Here is an 18,764-nt window from a genome sequence, read left to right on the forward strand (position 1 = left end):
ATTAATTGCCACCATTATCGATACCAAACTCCGGCTGCGGACCTCTGCAGGTTCTGCCAGAACAATTACAAGGAAATCAGTCGTGTTTTGTTAGGTTTTATTTGGTTATTATTGGTGAAAACTCCGCTACACGCCCCATTCATTCAGCTCAAATAATGCTTCAACTCCGTATAGTTTCTGATTTATTCAAATGTGAAATTATAGAAGAAAACAAATCGGAGAGACCATTTTTTATAATATTCATAAGACTAATTAGAATGCACACTAGAAACTAAAAAAAAAAAATAGATGTCTAAGATGGACCAAGGTATAATCAAACAAAGCTTAGGGGCCCAAAGAGTGCTTAACTTTTACCAAACAAATACATCTTGATACATTAAAATACACTTGAAAAGTTAGTTACTTAAAACTTAGTTAAACTAATAAATTATTATACACAGACTGACATGTTTAAACATCTTAAAACAAAGAAATACTTAAAGAAGGAGGGTATTTTGTTTGAATATTATTTTTCAAAGCACATAGTTTGAAGAATAATAATAAAAAATTAAACAAGATGAGTTAAATTTGAGCTATCTTGATTGTATCATACATATTTTTAACTGACAAAGTTATTGATCAGAAACGGTCAATAACTTTGAGCATTTCTCCATATTAAGAAGAATTTTTAATGTGGACTTTAAAAGAATGCACATTTAACTTTAGAGTCATAAGTAGTAAACCCTTGTTTGTTCTACACTGTTATGAGAAATATTGCTAACTTGATTTTCTTCTTAAGGAGGGTAATACTCTAAAGTTCTTTGATAGGAAAACTGTTTTTAAAAAGTATCAAAATATGTTCTCAAAAGGTTAAGTGGAAGAATAAATGCTGTGGAAACAGACTTTAAAAAGGGCTGCAAAGCAAATACAATTCAATAACTTGGATAAGCTTTTGCTTCTTTAACACGTCGATTGACTGAAAGCAGTACTGATGCAGTAATTCTTGCAAAATGAGCCAAGTAACCAAGTAATAAGTATTAACTCTACAATACAAGGACATTATTGTACATTATTGGTCTTTTTTAATATTCTAAATGTTGGTTTTGTTTGTCTTCAATTAATATAAATATTTTTTTACATTGCTCTAGTCCAGTGACGTGCGGTCAGGGGAGGCAGGTGAGGCAGTGCCTCACCAGCCATCATGGAAAGAAAGAAAATATATAATCATAAAGTAATTTAAATTGTTATATTCATCCGGTGGTTTGTACTAAAAAATATTTATTTATCATGTAGCTTCACCAATTTCGATTTTTATTTGTTCAAAATCGCTGAATTTTCTTATTTTCCCATTCAACCCTGGCTCTGCGCTGGCTGCTAAGCGGAGAGAGCATGTTGCTGTACGGCGTCAATAAAATGGTTTAAACTAATTTAATATGTGAACTTATTTCCAATAATTTAGCTTATGTATATAATGTACAGTGCTTTTTGTCACCAACTGTGTTTGTGTAACGTGTTTCGTGTAATGAGCGATTATAAACGGCAGAGAACAGGTTCGAGGTGAGGCAGGCAGTTCTCTTGCCTCATGGCAGGGGGCGCTCAAGATCCCAGACGTTCGTCTTGTTCACTCCTCAACTACCGAGTAAGTGACAGCGAGCTAGGCTAAACGATTCGGGAAGCAAGTCAAGTGCAGCGATAGATTATAATAGAGTTAGTGATTTTTTAGGTAAGGTAAGACAGTAATAACATTAATTTTGTTTTGTTTTTTAAGAAAATGTGTGTTTTGTGAGCTACAGTTTGTATGTGTAAGGAGGATGCAGAAGTGAAACATAACCTGTAAACTGCTGTCAATCTATGCATCTATTTGCAAATCTGATTCTGATGACGTCAGTGCCTCACCAGCTATGAACCTCACCGCACGTCACTGCTCTAGTCCAAATTAATGTTTAAAAACATAATTGTCTAAAGTTAATTACTTAAACAGATTAACTGTTCCATAATATTCTAACACCTGTAGTTTGAATGAGATGAGATACTTAGTTTCTCATCTTTTTTCTTCGAAGGTCTTCAGCCCCCTGCTGGTGATCATGGAGAACTACACCTCAGATGTTTAAGAGAACAATAAAGTAACTTTTTAAAGTATCTATATTTTAACCAGAGTTGGGTAGTAACTAGTTCCATTTACTCAATTACATTTACATGTTACTTTTCCTGATTTTGTTATTTTTATGACTTATGTGAACTATTGTCATTTTTGTCCTTAAAATACCAACATTTCCACTTAACTTTGAATTTTGGTTCATCAGATGATGTAATTTTTAAATATTAAATGATTGATAATTTGATCAGTTACTGCATGTGTCTTTTAAACCAATTAGATTTATTTCTTGCAAACTCCTAATGAATAAATAGTATCTGTCTTGCTGCAGTGTGTGCTGCAGTTGGCCAGACGTAAAGCCCTGCCTGGACATCTGGGCTTACTGGTCTTATTGTGGATTAGTGCTGGCGAAACAGAACTGTGTCACCTGGCTCTCATTACACGACAAAGAAACCGTCTGGCATGACAACTAAGGCTTCCTTACCTCGTATAGTTGGTTTAAGCGTCATACAGATGCAGTAATAAGTTCAGGTATTTAGTATGGGATTGTTAATGTAAATTCTATGAATTAAAAAACAAACAACCCAGAATTTGAATCACATGTATGAATTTCTTTTTTTTACTAAATAACTTATTGTCATCCACAGATGTTTCAATGACTTCTGGTGTCATTCTTGCTAAATATTTGATCATTATTCTCAGGGACCTTGAGTCAAAAACTAATTTATTAGTTTCCTTGGTTCAATTGGAGACAATTGACCATTTGTTACATTTTCAACTGCTGCGGTTCGCTTTCACGCTGTCAAATTAACCAAACCATTTTAAAAAACTTGTTTCAGATGGCAGTAGTGCTACACTAATGGACGAAAGCTGCCGTTGAAATTTAAAGAAGTAGTAGTTTCTCTCCTCACCTGTGGTGGCGCTGCATCAAGAACCACTGAAGAACAGTGAATGAAGCTTCCTTCTTAATGAAATGTAAACCAAAATAGAGGAGCGTGAGAGTTTAGTGGTTGCAGGATTTATCTTTGGCAACAAATAACTAGACATTTCTCATACGTGTGTTTTCTCTAATATGAAATTAGTCTGTAAAATTGAAATTGCTGGCGATTTTAGAATCATAAGCTATCAGAGCTGTGATAGTTTCCGGCTCTAAGAGGTGTTGCTCAAACTTTTTCGAATCGAGGACCACTTAAGCTATTAAACAAACACCGATGAACCACCTAACTTGGAATTACCCTGCAGTAACACATCTTAATATATGCAATAAAAAATGTAAATATTAATCTCTTCACTCACTTACTGCTGTCGTCTTTATACATCTTAATGAGACGGGTGGTTCTGATTTGTAAACAACAAAACCATGAACAAGTCAACTCTTGGCTTTTTCAGTCATTTACAGATTCTGAATGTGTGGATTCTAAGCTTTCCAATGATAGAAAACGTGGAAATAAAAAAGTTGTGTGCATGTTTATTTTAGGGCTATTTCTAATTTACAAGCAAAATCAAAGAAAAATAGACTTCTGTACAATTAAATCTAAAAATGTAATTTAATTATATCAGTTGTACTTATTGTATTTATTGGACGATTTTTTTTTAAATATAAAAATAATAGCTGTTGATGTGAGTAATGCATTAGCCAGCAAAGTCGTAAAAAAACAGTTCTCACCAACTGAGACTCGTTTACGGCACAGATCTGTTCAAAAGAATCGACTCATCCGTCCTCATCAGTCCTCTGATTATATTTGTTGCTGCCGTTGTTTTCTGTGTTTCTTTTGAGCGACCCAGTTTTAATGGATAAATAACATTTATCCATTGTTATTTTTAAACACAATCCTTTGCTAACCTAGCGTCGCACTTTGAGCTGACGTCACGGCAAAAAAAAAACGGTCGATGTCATGCAGTACCTCGAGGACCACCAGGGGGCGGCCGCGGAACATCAGTTGCTTCATCATTTGAACGCCTTATGGAAAAGCGACGTATGCAAACCTTTGGAACCGAAAAATACCCATCTGAATTTGTGACATTATCGCAAAGCTACCAAACAATAAGAACAGAATCGACACCTTTTCAGTAAAAGATTAATCATTTATTGTTCCTGTTCATTAAATTGCTCTACAAATGAGCAACAAGTAAAGGTTTGGCACTTGACTCTCTAACACTACGTGTAAGGTTCTGCTAAAACATTCATCATGAACATTATAATTTCTCATCTCTAACCCTGTTAAGGCTATACAGTGTGGTCTCTCGTATCGACTCTTTATGAGCGGTGACAACAGAGTCAGAAACAAAAACAGTGATCACTTGTGAGTATCGTAAAGATTATCTGTGCAAACACCTCAATTTGAGATAGGACATGAATCTAAGACACCTGCTAGTTCAAGAAAGCATTGCATAATTAAAAAGGATTAAAAACATCCGTCGTTTACATTAGTTATTAACATGATCATTGTTAAATTTACATTTGTTTAAAATAAAACAAAGTGGAATTAACAGTGTTAGTAAAATTAGACCATGTTTGGGTTAGTTGCATAAGATGTTCAACATTTTTGTAATGCAAATCTGAGCAGCTTTCTAAGTTCATGATGTGATAATAGTTTACTGAGTGTCATTACAAACAGGAAGCTGTTGTGCTTCAACGTATTTGTGGCCAATCCTGATGAGTCCAAACAGACAAAATGCATTTTCATGCAAACACTGGCTTTCTTTTAAGAAGAACTGGAATGAGTTGCGTTATAGAAAGGACTCACTTTTACTATTCTAAGACATTTTTTTTAACTCAAACATTCAGATTTTTGTTAGAAGTGAAGGGCATCTACATGGACCGTAACAGTGAACACACGGCAGTGAAACCAGAGTGTTTACACACCACACATCCTGCTGAACTCTCAGGTTTTGTAAGGCAGAAACACGAATGCTGTCAGAGATGAGCGAGTCCGACACGCATCCGGCTGAGCGACTGGAATCGTACCGACTCTTGGTGAAATGCTTCACAGGTGGTCTACTGCTTTTGGTCCAGAGACTTGTCTAAGACGTTCGCTTTCACGACAATGGAAGGGTTCTCGATGTCCGCTTTGCTCTGGACCATCCGCAGCTCCAGTTGGGCCGGACTGGGCTTTATCCCAGGACCAGCCGTCTCTGCAGGACAGGCGGACTCACAGTCAGGACTCATTCTCACATTTGCATGTTTGTGGTACAAAATTCAGACTCAAGTCCCAGTTTAAGAAATATAAGAAAACAAAATGCGCACAGACAGGGAGGGTGAAACAAATTTTTGTTTTGGGGCAAATCAAGATCATGAATCCTCTTAAAGGACTGGTTGTGCCAGAATGTAATGATAAAACCCATTTACAAACTGTTAAAATATCAATTAATCCTTAAAATTAAATATTACTGAACACCTTTTCAGTCCCTTCAGGATTTCACAATTCTTTTTGTGATTTTTTGCAATAAAATTCTAAGTGTTTACTAATTTGGAAAGATTTGTGCTTATTTATGACAGTAAATGCAACTTGATTACTCGCTGACATTAGTTAAAGCTGAGGCAGCTGTTTAGTAAAAATCTGCTATAGACTACCAATTATGTATTAGTGCAAAAACATTTGGGGATTTGTTGATTTTGTGTGAATTTCCAATTCGCAAAAGATCTGGAGGGCATGATTGATATAATTTGGCAGTAAACAGATAAAAACTGCATTGATTTGATTGATAACAATATTTAAGTACATTTAGTGTTTAGTCTAGAATTTAGAGGGCCACATAAAAAGTTATGCACTTTTGTTTACAGAGAATTTATAAATCACTATTTGTTTTTTCTGTTCTTTTGTTTATTTATTTTGGATATTTAAAATGTCTCCAGTTGCAGTATTAAATGTTCATTAAAATTTAAAGTTTACCCATCTTTGAGAAAGCGTATTCACTCAGCTGACCTCATATTTTTTTAAAATAACTCCTTTAACATTCAGTTCTGTGCTACTTTGTGTTTATCATATACAATCTCAATAAAAAATTTGTATAATATAAATCAGAATCAAACATACAACCGGTCATTCCTCTTCAATCAACAGCACGACTATTTCTTCTTCAACATTTAGAAAGCAGTGCAGCCAATTGTATTTAATCGGAGTTAAAATTTCTTGACTTTGTTCAGAAAGCAGCTTTGAGACAAACAGAAAGACTGAAGAAACAAAAAAAAACCCTACCAACGGCATAAGTGATGGTCCTCTTGATGACATGGTGCATCACTGAAACCGTTTTTTCACAGGCAGTCTGAAGAGTCAGAGCAGATCCGTGTTAAACCAAGATGCTGTTTACTGGATGCACATGGAGTATTTTACTGAACTCGACTTGTACCTTCAGGTCGTTGGGGTGATGGTGAGTCCAGGCGAGCAGCATGGCGGCAAACAGGTCGCCCGTCCCCACAAACACCGCGTCGACTTTAGGGATGTCCAGGCAGATCCTTTGGTTGGTGCTGGTCCCATCGGGTTTCCCTGAGGAGAACACAGGATTCTGATGAGCAACAACAACAAACCTGGAAGTCAAGTTTATTTCTATGGCACATTTCAGCAACAGGGAATTTCAAAGTGATTTACATCATAAAATCACAAAAATACAAAGTCCTAGTAAACACAGTCGACAACTACAACACTACATTTTTTCTGGTGGCGTCATTACTCATCAAAATATTTATAAAGTTTCATTTATAAAGTTTCTAAAGCACCTCTAAATAGGCAGGTTTTAGTCTTCATTTAAGTGAACTCAGTGTTTCGGCAGCTTTACAGTTTTCTGGAAGTTTGTTCCAGATTTGTGGTGCATAGAAGCTGAATGCTGCTACTCCATGTTTGGTTCTGGTTCTGGATGCAGAGCAGACCAGAACTAGAAGACCTGAGAGGTCTGGAAGGTTGCTATGACAACAGCAGATCTTTAATGCATTGTGGTGCTCAGACGTTCAGTGATTTATAAACTAACAACAGTATCCTAAAGTCTATTCTTTGATTACTAAAACATTCATGTGCAACAGCCCTAAAGTACTTTGAACTGCCTTGTTGCTGAAATGTTCGATACAAATAAACTTGAACTTTATAGCAAGAAGTCATCCAGTCTTTGCAGATTTACTCTGGCATTGGAAAGTGCATAAACATGCCAACTATTTCTTCTGTAATTACATTGTAGTATTTGCCCCCTGACTGATTTCTTCTGCTTTGGTTAAACGATAACAAGCAAATTAAAAGGCAGTTTTAAAATTATGACTAGTTTGAAATATTAATTGCTGGCTAAAAATAGTAACAACTGGTTGTGGGACCTCTAGTGGCAACAGCGAGGCAGCAGCAGTCCATTAGGGTTTGTGATTTAGTTTTTTTGACCCATTTTTCTCTATGCGTAATCTCTAGACTTTCCAGTAAATAATAATAACATCAACATTACTTATTTTTTGGCTTCCCAGTGCCACCAGGAACTGGTCTCCCTGTTTAGAGGGCAGATCGGTGCTGGTGAGGACCACCGTGTCTGGACCCATTTCATGAAGCAAGTCCATCACCTGCAGGACAGAAACACAAAATTTACTTTTAGGAATATTTTTACTACGCTGTACTTTTTACTTTTACTTGAGTGATTTTATCATGAAGTATTTCAATTCTTACTTAAGTAACATTTCTGTATTTTCTGCCCACTGAATGAAAAACAAACATGTTTTATCCAAAAATTCACCAAACTCAGACACGCAACTGCAATTCTTGTTAAAATTTTATAAGTTTTTTATTGAAAGAAACTGATTTGGAAACACTTTCTTCTTCCTAATTTTGTTATTTTTGTTACTTATTGTCATTTTGGTCCATAAAATACCAAAATCTCCACTTAACTCCACTTAACTGATGATGTAATTCTTAAATTCTTAAATATTAAATGATTGATAAATTGTCCAGTTACTCAGTACTTGAGTAGACATTTTACCCAATACCTTTTTTAACTCTTGGATCATTTCTTGTACAGCTACTTTTTAGCTGTACAAGAAATGTACAGCTAAAAAGTATCCAGATATTTTCCTTGAGTAAAATATCTGGATTTTCAATCCACTGAGTGAAAAACAAACATGTTTTAACCAAAGTTTTACAGGACACAGAGCTGCAGTTTTTGTTAAGATTTTCAAAGTTTTTTTTAAAAGAAACTGAAACTCTGGAAAGGTTTTCTTTTACCTGATTTTGTTACTTATACTAAAATCTCTATTAAACTTTATATTTTGTCCCTTCTGGTAATGCAACTTTTAAATATTAAATGACTGATAAATTGTTCAGTTACTCAGTACTTGAGTAGACTTTTTACCAAATACCTTTTTTACACTTACTTGAGTTTTTTCTGGCTACATTTTACTTTTACGTGAGTAAAAATTGTTGAAGTTGTGCTACTCTGAGGATTCTCACCTTAACAGCATCGTCTTCTGTATTTATTTTCCTCCCAGTTAACAATCTGATAAGAGCAGAAAAGCAGATCACTCACTTAGGAAACGTGTGTGACTGTTTGCTCTGTGGTAACAGATTAAAATGAACTTACTCCGCTTCAAACTGGTTCGGGGTCAGAATGTCCGACAAAGGCACTACTTTCTTCTTATAGACAGGCAGCAGGTTCTCTGGAACGTACTGACAAATACAAACAACAAGTATTTTTTAACAATAATCATTACATTTCATGGAGTTTATCAGATTTCATATATTTCAATAAAAAAAAAAAGCATGGGTATTTGGTAAAGGCTTCCTACCATAGCACCCTGGTCTCCCATAACAGGATCACAAACTGAAATAAAGACAATATTTGTCATCAAGTAATAAAAAACAAAAAAACAAAACATCAGTTTTATTGTTTTGAACTGGAAAATGTTGCCCACCATACACCAGGCTAGGGTTTGCCTTCTTTAGCTCCTGGATGATATCAACCACCACCTCCAGGAAGGATGTGTCTCTGCTGTACCCTTAGGGAAAAACACACAAAAAACTATGTCAATCTCACTGCATTAAGCATTTATATGTTAAAGCTTAATATTTATGCAGACTATAACTCAGCAGTTTGTCATCTACATCAGTGGTCCCCAACCACCGGTTCCCGGACCGGTAATTGGTACTGAACACATGCAGCAGAATGAGTAAGAAACAACGGCGTCGGTCTCGATCTCTACAACAATACTTTTTAGACTCCTACTCTTTGAAACCAGAAAAGGAATTAGACCAGAGGATACTTACCAACACTGAATAGGAAAATCTAGTTTATTTACTGTGGATCAACATTATTAGCTTTTTCTTCTTTTGGTTTGTTATTTTGTTTGTGTTTCCTTTTAATTCCTGTAAGTCGCTTTGCATTGCCTTGTTGCTGAAAATGTGCTATATAAATAAAATTACCTTTCACCTAGTAGCAGTTAAAAGTCAACAATTTAGTTTTTGAGCTCACTGAAAATAAATAGAGATGTGGCATTTGTGAAAACCACATTTATCTACAGCTAAAGCTGCAGGTTGTTTTCGTTATCCTCACCTGTCTTCCTGCAAAAACAACTCAAACTCAAATTGAACTTTTAATATGGTGAAAAATGTTTGTTTCTATTGGCAGATTATTTTACTAATATAACTTTTAATCAATAATGAGGAATAATTGACTTAAAACAAAGCTCCTATTTCTTCCTGAAAAGTTGTATTCTGTTTCCAAGTGTGCTAATATTTGCACTAGAAATGAGTGCAGAAATACTCTGTAAAACTGTGTGCGATGATACATTTGCGATATATTTTATTTGCACATTTGACATAATATCCCTTCCACTTTACAGTGATTAGCAGCCATATAAACAAAAACACATTTTATGCTTCAAGTTGTTCTTTTAAACACACCTGTGAGAATATAATCGTACTGGGTCACATTATTAAGCTTGATTCCTTCATACAGCACATTCAGCTCCTCTGCGGTCAGCACCTGTCCCTTCCAGTGGGCGTAGCCTGAGCAGAAAGGTCAAAGGTCAGGTTGTTGTTTTAAGGAAGAAACAACCTACAAGATAAAAAATATCCAAAAACAAAATATTTTTGTTTTTTTGTTGTTGTTTTTTTTTTGCCAAATGAGGCCTACAGGATTTGATAAATGCAGATAAAAACATTTTAATTGAATGTCCTGCATGTTTAGTCTTCCTGGACCAAAAGGGGCCTCAGCACCAACTGAATGGGAACGTTGTTGTCTGGAAACCAGTTCTGCTTTTCCTTTGTTTCCTGTTCACCCCTAACCTTGAACAAACCAGAAGAAGCTGTTCTGATTGCAAATGCTCAGGGACAAAACAGACACACAAAGACATGAACTTGGCATCCTGCACACAAAGCTCGACAATGAGCCAATAAATCAACTCTATAAGGGAACTTATAGAGACTCTATACATGTGCTGTGCTTCACAGGGGTGATCACAATGTTTGCACATACCAGGAAGAACTGGAGACAAAGATCACAGTTCATCAGTTTACATGAAAGCTTCAAAACATGAGAGCTTTGTCTTTCTAAGGAACTGATGTTGGTTTTACTTCAAGTAATTCCAATGTAAATGTCTCTAAATCCTTTGAAGAAAGCACATTCTCCACATATTTTAGCACATGAAGCTCAGAAAATAATCCCATCATCTCTGCATGTGTCCTGGGCCGTTCTCGTTTCACCAGGCCTTTGTTTTCCTTCATGTGGCTTTGAGAAACGTTTTTACAGCCAAACTGGGTCCCAAAGGCACCAGATATCTGTGGGAAATGGGAGAGCAACACATTGTTCCCCCACATGAGGCTGCACCAGTTAAAAGAAAAGAAAATGTTTGACATTAGATATGAAGAACTCCTCCTAAAGTCTTCTTTAAATTCCCTAAACTTAACTCTACATCTTTTTTTTTGGCTGGTGACACTAGTTGTCAAAACGCAGGTGAAAGTTGAAAAAAATCTAATTCAGGCATGAACGGAAAAGAAAACTGTTAATATGAGCAGCCACAAACTTTGGATAGATGAAGAGCAGAGTTGAGTGGGGTTGTGTGGAGTACTTATGAGCAGTCAACAAATTACTTGCAGAGGAAGAGAGAGGGATCCTGGCATTAGAGAATCTATAGCTGTGTTTCCATTACAAATGAGTGGAAACTTTGTAAACTTTCCAGTAAGGCCGAAAAAGATTAAAAAACATAATTTTCATTAAATAAGAAACACAATTAGAATGTGTTAATACGGAACAATGCTGAACAATGCTGTGTATTCTGGGAGATGTAGGCGGAGAAAAAGCTTTCGCTGCTCAACCTCTCACAGCTAGCTAACAAAATGTTGGTGGAATCAGCTAACTCTCTCTCTTTGGTTACTTAGCAACAACCTATGGCATATCAAACAGTTCTTCACCCCCAAATCTGGTTACCTAGCAACAACCTGCTGATTAACTGGCGTAGCAGCAGTTTAAGGTTTTGTCACCATGAATCATAACTGCTTAAATAAAAAAAACAACAGCGAGGAATGAAAACGAGATACAATAGGAAATGTCATGGCACCAGTTTTGGCAGTATTTCAGATATTTAAAACAAAAAATCTAATACATAACTACAATATCCACTAATATACAACTCTTATATATGGTAGTATAAAAAAAAATTTCAAACAAAATAACAGAGTGGATTATAAAGCTAAACCAACTACATACTTCTGTTCTTGACCATTAATATGGACAAAATAACAAACTAACTTCAATGATTTGCTATAGAAAAGTTAATTAGCTGCAGGGATTCTTTCAAGTATGTACTTCAGGTGACAAGGCGATTTGCACCTTTGAACTGACGTCCCAAGTCTGAACTTCTGAACTTGGACAATCCAGTCAACAATTTCAGATAATTCTCCGTCAGAACAGTGTATGCTGCTATAATCTACTTACATTCTGAGAGAAGTGTTTCCCTAATAAACATTCATTCGCCAAGATATTTAATGCTTTTCTCTGATGGGATCAAATCTTGATGGGGTTTTATGTTATAATAACTCATTTTCCTGAGAAAAACCATTAACTTTAACTCCTGACCCTGATCACTTTCTGTAAAACGAACACATCTTTGACAGTAAGACACATTAAAGATCAACTCTGCATCAGTCATTAATCAAATTTTGTCTAAACGTTTGGCTTTAAATCTAAAATAAAATAATGCATAGACAGATTTCTACAGCTCTTTATGTCTTTTCTAGGAAAAGATACGAATGTAAAGAATCCATGTTTTCTTAGAAAGTGGTATTTTTTATTTCATGCTTCATTATTGATCCTTCTTCTTTTTACATCTTTGAGAGGATTAAGATTTTGGTTTGGCCAGAAAACTGGTTTTGTTTCCCTAAATAAACAAAAGATTGACATAGCAGTCCAAATTAGTAAAAGACAAGTTAAGAAACTCCACAAAAACATAACTTTAGCAGAGAATCGATTTTTACATGTGCTTTTGGGAGCATAAGTTATGATTAAGATGGCTGGAGTCCCTGTCTTCGGTTGCCTGAACCACATTTTGACCCAGACAACAACAGACTTCTGGGAAACAAGTGGGCTGCAGCCAAAAACAACCGAGTGGGATCGTCTAGACTTTCACACAAAAGAACATTGTTGCTTGTTTTACTGTACTGAAGCAAACATGACAGATCCCGTAAAAGAAAAAATAAAACACAGCTATGGAAAAGTATGAATACCTCTTGAACCTTTTCACATCGTTGTCATGCAAAAAAATAGAAAGTTGCATTTAATTCATTGGCATTTAAGTTGGAAACAAAAAATATGAGCTGTATTTTCTTTAGCATGAAGAAAGAAACTTACATTTTGCTAGCAGATTCTCCCACTTGAGCTATTGTTCGTTGCAGCTCCTCCAGAGTTACAACTGAGAGTTGAACTCATATAGAGAACAGATTAAACAAAGCTGGGGTAATTAGCTAACATCTGAAGGCAGATTGTTGCCATGGATTTAATCTAGGGGAGTGGGAATACACAAGCGCACCACACTTTTCAGATTCTGAAACAAAAAAACTAAAACACTGAAAAAAGTGTGGATACTTTCTGCTTTACATTCATGCCCAAATAAAACAGATTGAAGTTTGTAGTTGTAATGTGACATAATGTGGAAAAGTTCGAGGAACATGAATACCTTTTCAAAGTACACAGTCAAATGTACAGTTTTGACATCTTAAATATATTTTTATTTCTAAATAAAACAACACAACAAAAACAGGACTTTCTCATGAAAATAAGCTGTAGTTTGTTTCCCAATGCTTAATGGTGTAAAGGATGAGCACTGAGGATTCGGTTATTTTTAATGGTGAATGTCCTCAGCTAAGGTCTTAGATAAGTTTCAACTTCTAATCATATGTGAAAAACCAAATCTGGAACAAAAAGGGCATCAGTGGCAACTGCACTGACATGCTGGCACAAAATGAAAACAGAAATAAAAAAAGAGGCCGTAACTTGTTTGAATAGAAATGATTAATTTCCTGATGAAAGTTGCAAAGCGTCTATGTTGAAGGGAAGACAAAACCAACCTGTGTGATTGGAAAACTGCACAGAGTTGATGGAGTCCACTTCAAAGCCCAGCACCTGGAAAAACAGGAATGACGCAGCAGTGAGAGCAGAGAACAATAACGCTGACCTGGACGGTGTCTTAATTTCACTGAACTGTGAGAAGAGCATGCATCAGGATCAAATAATGTTTCCTACGAAGAGGTAATTCCCAGAGAGGCCAAACATTAAATACATATTGAATGAAGAAGACTGAACACTTAGCATTCAGCTGTTTTAGACTTCTTTAAAGTTAGACATCATAGTGAAAATATTAATTTTTAGCCACCATGATGACACAAAATCCCTGTATTATTTATTTCAAACTGTTATTAATAAATACAAATTATTAAATAATTTGTGATGGGCTGCAAGAAACTAAAGAGCTTAAAGACTTACTGTAATGTTTCTAGCTGCATGATATCATGTATTTTTTTTCCTATGTATGATTTTGCATATGTTGTCAATATTATGTTTCATTATTTTAAATTGTTATTACCATTTCACTACTTAATAGTTTTTATATGAAAAAAATGAAAAAGTCTACATAACTTCAGAGTTATTTGCAAGAGAACTCGTATTCCTTGATTTTTTCACATTTTGTCCAGTGAAGACTGAAAATTTTAGATATATTTATTTGGATTTAATGTGATAAACAACAACAACAAAAGAAAACATGTTACAGGCTGTAAAAAATCTGAGACTAGGAAGAAGGCTCAGCTTGCACCAATTACAACAATCGTAAACAAGCAGTCAGAGCTGAGCAAATTCATGTGATAAAACGGACCAGTCAAAGTCTACACCTAAATCTAATCAAGAATCTGTAGTAAGACCTGAAACTGTCTATTGACAGACAGGCTACATCTAATGTGAGCTTGATCTGTTTACAAAGAGAAATAAGCAAAAAAAAAAGAGTAGAGCTCCCTAGATATGGAAAGCTGGTTGAGACATACCCAGAAATACTTGCTGCTACCATAGCAACGAAAGGAATGACTCAGAGGGGGTAAATATACATGCACTCCACACTTTTCAGATTTGTATTTGAAAAAAGAAATGCTTAAAAAAAGAACAAAATGCACTACTTTGTGTTGATCTATCAGTAGAGATCTAAAAAAAAAAAAAAAAAAAAAAGTTTTAGTGGGGTTAATGCTTTTGTCAGATAATAATATACAAATTAATCTAAAGTTAATAAATCACTTTTATATTGAAGAGTCATTTGTCCTACATTAACTTTCATATGACATTAATGATAGTTTTAGGTGTCACGCTGAGTAGTGGACCTGTCATAATTATAAAACCGGCCTGTGATGTACATTTGTTCAGCGCTTTAGTTCCGGGTTTAAAATCAAATTTGTCGCGATAATGTCTAACAAATTGCGTTTCCACAGCTTTCTCTGACACGACGCTTTCTCATAAAACGGATATTTGAGAGCAGGGTGTATTTCCACTTACCTGTAACGGAAACGTTGCCGACTTGTTCCCTACGTAACCCCTGACAACATGACTCTGGATAGACAAGACCCGACACTCCATTACCGTGGTTTAAAAACACCCGAGAGAGGCTGCGGACGGATTTCAACCTAAAACCAGCATTTAAAGCCGAATGACACGCTGAAAGATAGCAAATGAAGAGTCCACCATTGAAGGGCACAAGCTGCCGTAATACTGCTGCTGCTTGTGACAGTGTTTTTCTTCAGGCAGTTGAAAGGACACCTAACGTGAGGAGTTCAATGAGTGGTAACAAAAGTGGGAGACGAGAGCTTCGAGGCAGAGAAGAGCTCTTCGAGCGATAGTTCAGGGGATTTTCCAGTAGCAGTTGTGGTTAAAGGCTATATAAGCGGTTAATGTCTTACATGAGTTTTTAATTAGCATAAATCTATACGGCTTATGAGACTTAAGCTTAAAACTAGTCTGAGAGGAATGCTAATTCTGCTGTCGAACCTCATGAAAGGTTAATAAAATAAAAAGTGCTTTACAAAATTGAGTTTAACATGCACATAGCGGTGCACCACCTCCAACCATAAATTTCCATGTATGATTATCAGTTTCCGTTTAAAAGAACACTCATGCAAATGTGATTTTCAAAGATAAAAAATTTGCATATAGCATTCCACCATGTTTTTATAGATTAAGTTGTTTTTAGACAATAGAAGTATGCCTCTCGCATAGTTATAAGCTGTTCAAAATGTGATTTTAAATGATTGCAAAAATAATAACAAAGTATATTTTTTAAGATAATCCATATTCATGAAGTGTATAAAAATAATTTGGGTTGCAGACCTTAATACATGTCCCATGAGGACCACTTATCCTTACTTTTGAGCTATTTGCTCTTTACGCTTTTCAAAAGTTTCTTGCTAAGCAGCAACAGCATTTTTGACACTGAGGTTTCTGCTGCATTTCTGTTTAAGAAGAAATAGCAGGAAGTTACATAACAGTCATTACTTGCTCACTAAAATATGCTGCCTTCCTCTTTACTGAGTTTATTTTTAAAATTTCATAAAGTGTAAGTACACACAGTGTAACTGCAAAGAATTCAAAACTCATCTTGCTGGGATGAAAAACAGAAACATACAGTGACTTGTAAAAGTATTTTTCACTTCAAATCAGGTTTTTCTTTGTAAGGTAGCACAATCTCAGTCAAACTGAATGAAACGAGTCTGTGAACATTAGTTTTCAAATTTTGCCAAACATTCTCAGTTAGATTTTGGTCTCATTGTAGCTCCATAGACCAAAAGGTTCACTCTTTAAATCCTTTCATCCTTCTTTCACATGTTTCTCTGACTCCTACATACTATATGTACACAACTTAGTTATCCTGTAAACAGATTTTTCATGATTAATCCATAGATTAATGCTCTTTTCACCAATTTTGACACTTTAGGTGAATGGCTATCCCTTGATAAAACAAACATGTATACATATGTTTAACCTTGATAGTAGACGTACACTTAAAATGATCGTAATTAACACAAAATGTCAGTAACCACGTCTTCACCGTTCAACATCTGGTGTGTCATGTTCTCGTTGACCACTAGAGGGCAATGGAAAATGGTAATTTAACTAAAACTCACACAGAGCGCTAAATTAGAGCTCTGGAATATTTTTATGCATGTTCATTTCAAGTTGATTACTTTGTAAATAATAGCATTTGTCATAATTTGAAGAAAAGAAACTTGTTTTTAACAAGTCACCCTCTTTAAAAGCAAGAAAGTGTTTCTGTCTTTGTCCTTTATTCAAACACTTAGCCATTGTATGGGTATAGCTGTGATTTCACAATCTCCACTTTAAAAATAACATTGACTCATATGAGGCTGTTTAACTTGTTGAAAGAACCTCTGCTGAAACTGTTGGGATATTAAAAAGATAAAGCAAACCTGTAAGTTGGCAATGCTGACTGTTCTGGACTTCTGGTTGCTTTTCATCAGCGAAAGAATGGAGGTCTTGGTATGAAATGGGGGAGACTTTAAAGACATGCAGGTGATCGTGAATGACCCAAACACAAAGCTTTCTGCCCCCGACACCTGGGTGCGGAGCACAGAGGCCACACAGAGCACAGAGGGAGCCAGGTGGAAGAGCTGAAAGCTAATCATCAGCATCATGCCTGCAGGGCAGCTGCAGCACAAAACCTTCACAGAGGCTTGTTAATAACATTTCCCTCACTGTGAGCCAATAACTAGTGTGTGTCAGTGTATTATTGTCCTTATTCTAGATGCATCTCTGACGTTTATGTAAAACAGAAGCGAAAATAAAGTGCAAATTGCAACCATTTTGGAAATAAATTATGTTTTTTCCAATATGAAAGACAGAATGATTCTATTATAGGCCTGTGCATCACCATCCAAGAAGATTGGAGGATTAAGATTTATGACGACAGCACAGAGTAATAATCCCTGTCAGTGTTAAGCAGTTATAGCATCCTCTACTGAGGGTCAGAAGAGGAAACGGGAGCCAAAAATGCATTAATTTAATGAAAACAAGGAGAAAAACATAGAAAATAAATCACAAATACATTCAACTTTAAATACAGATACTAAAAGTCTTTTTTTTGCTTTATATAAACAACTTTTGATGAAAAACATTGACCATTCAACTGCAAAAATAAGAACATTTAGTTAAAATAAAAGTTTTCTTCTATAATGTCAGTTTTATTTATTCAGGTGTGAAAAGGTTTGTCTATACAAAAAAGTAATAATCTGTGACGAATGAGATTTAGTAGAAGAAGAAAAAAGTAATCTTTTGATAAATAGAGGAGGCTGTTTTCTGTAAACACAGTGTTACAATCACAACCTTGTAATCTGTTATGTATGCATAGAAAGTAAAATCCTAATTATCTTTTTTTCCTTTTTAAATGTAACGTGCAAAAACATCATAAGGTAAACATAAAGAACTGCATGACAGTTTGATTATTAAGTTAGCTTAAATGTCTTTTTTACAATGATTATTCCATGTCAAACTAATTTTGAATTATGAAGGAATGACACAAAATCCAGTCTAACTTTTATGCTGTAAGACATAAACCTGGTGGGATTTTTAATTTTAGCAACATGGGTCGAGTACTTGAGTAATTTTTTGAGTGGCTACTTTTTGCTTTTACTAGAGCAAAAATATGTTGAAGTAATGCTACTCTTATTTGAATAAATTGTTGGGGTAACCCATCTTTGTCACTGGCACATTTCCTTAAATCAGAAGATATTATTTTTAATAACTGCACGGTATTTTTTTTAAATATTATTTTTAGTTCTGTTTTTATATTTTTGTTTATATATAGATGCTTTGACTTGCCTGCCACTTCTATTCTATTCTATTTTATTCTATAATATTTTTGAACTTCCGTCGCAGTTCTGCTCTACTTTATATTCTAGTCAATCACATAAAACGCACTAAACCTAGAAGTGACTTGAGGAAATGTATAAAAGCTATACATATTCAAGGTGATATTGTTTTATCAGTTTGATAGGGAAAACACTTTGTCTAAGCATTGATTAAAACGCTCACTCTAAGAAATATTAAGGTAATTTTGACGTAAAATTGACTATTTCGGTCACTATGAGCCAACTGTAAACGACAGTTAAGTCAATTGGTTGAAGCCAACCAACTGCCAGGCGGATGATGTTACTTCATTTTCCTGACCGTTACCTGTCTTCAGCCG

The 18,764-nt window shown here is 35.3% G+C and overlaps 1 protein-coding gene across 2 annotated transcripts; it reads right to left on the bottom strand.

The window, feature by feature from the left end:
* Nucleotides 1-4,138: 4,138 nt before the first annotated feature.
* LOC122839947 (pyridoxal kinase-like) lies at nucleotides 4,139-17,174 on the bottom strand. Of its 2 annotated transcripts, none has more exons than XM_044131997.1 (11): nucleotides 16,990-17,174; nucleotides 13,597-13,651; nucleotides 9,937-10,041; nucleotides 8,949-9,032; nucleotides 8,823-8,857; nucleotides 8,618-8,703; nucleotides 8,488-8,533; nucleotides 7,496-7,607; nucleotides 6,425-6,561; nucleotides 6,274-6,340; nucleotides 4,139-5,209 (listed from the first exon to the last, which is right to left on the bottom strand). In XM_044131997.1, exons 1-11 carry the CDS (start codon nucleotides 17,086-17,088, stop codon nucleotides 5,073-5,075), a joined length of 963 nt encoding a protein of 320 aa, XP_043987932.1. In that variant the 5' UTR covers nucleotides 17,089-17,174; the 3' UTR covers nucleotides 4,139-5,072. The 2 variants fall into 2 exon arrangements, with proteins under 2 accessions (XP_043987932.1, XP_043987933.1); XM_044131998.1 differs by lacking the exon at nucleotides 16,990-17,174 and adding an exon at nucleotides 15,065-15,377.
* Nucleotides 17,175-18,764: the final 1,590 nt, after the last annotated feature.

This window comes from Gambusia affinis, linkage group LG11, assembly GCF_019740435.1.
Source record: "Gambusia affinis linkage group LG11, SWU_Gaff_1.0, whole genome shotgun sequence".
NCBI lineage: Eukaryota > Metazoa > Chordata > Actinopteri > Cyprinodontiformes > Poeciliidae > Gambusia > Gambusia affinis.

Coding starts and splice junctions, on each gene's coding strand:
- LOC122839947 (XM_044131997.1), bottom strand. CDS start 17,088: ATGTCTTTAAAGTCTCCCCCATTTCATACCAAGACCTCCATTCTTTCG. Junction 9,033..9,936: donor GTACGATTATATTCTCACAG/GTGTGTTTAAAA, acceptor TTTTTCCCTAAG/GGTACAGCAGAGACACATCC. Junction 8,704..8,822: donor TGGGAGACCAGGGTGCTATG/GTAGGAAGCCTT, acceptor TGTATTTGTCAG/TACGTTCCAGAGAACCTGCT.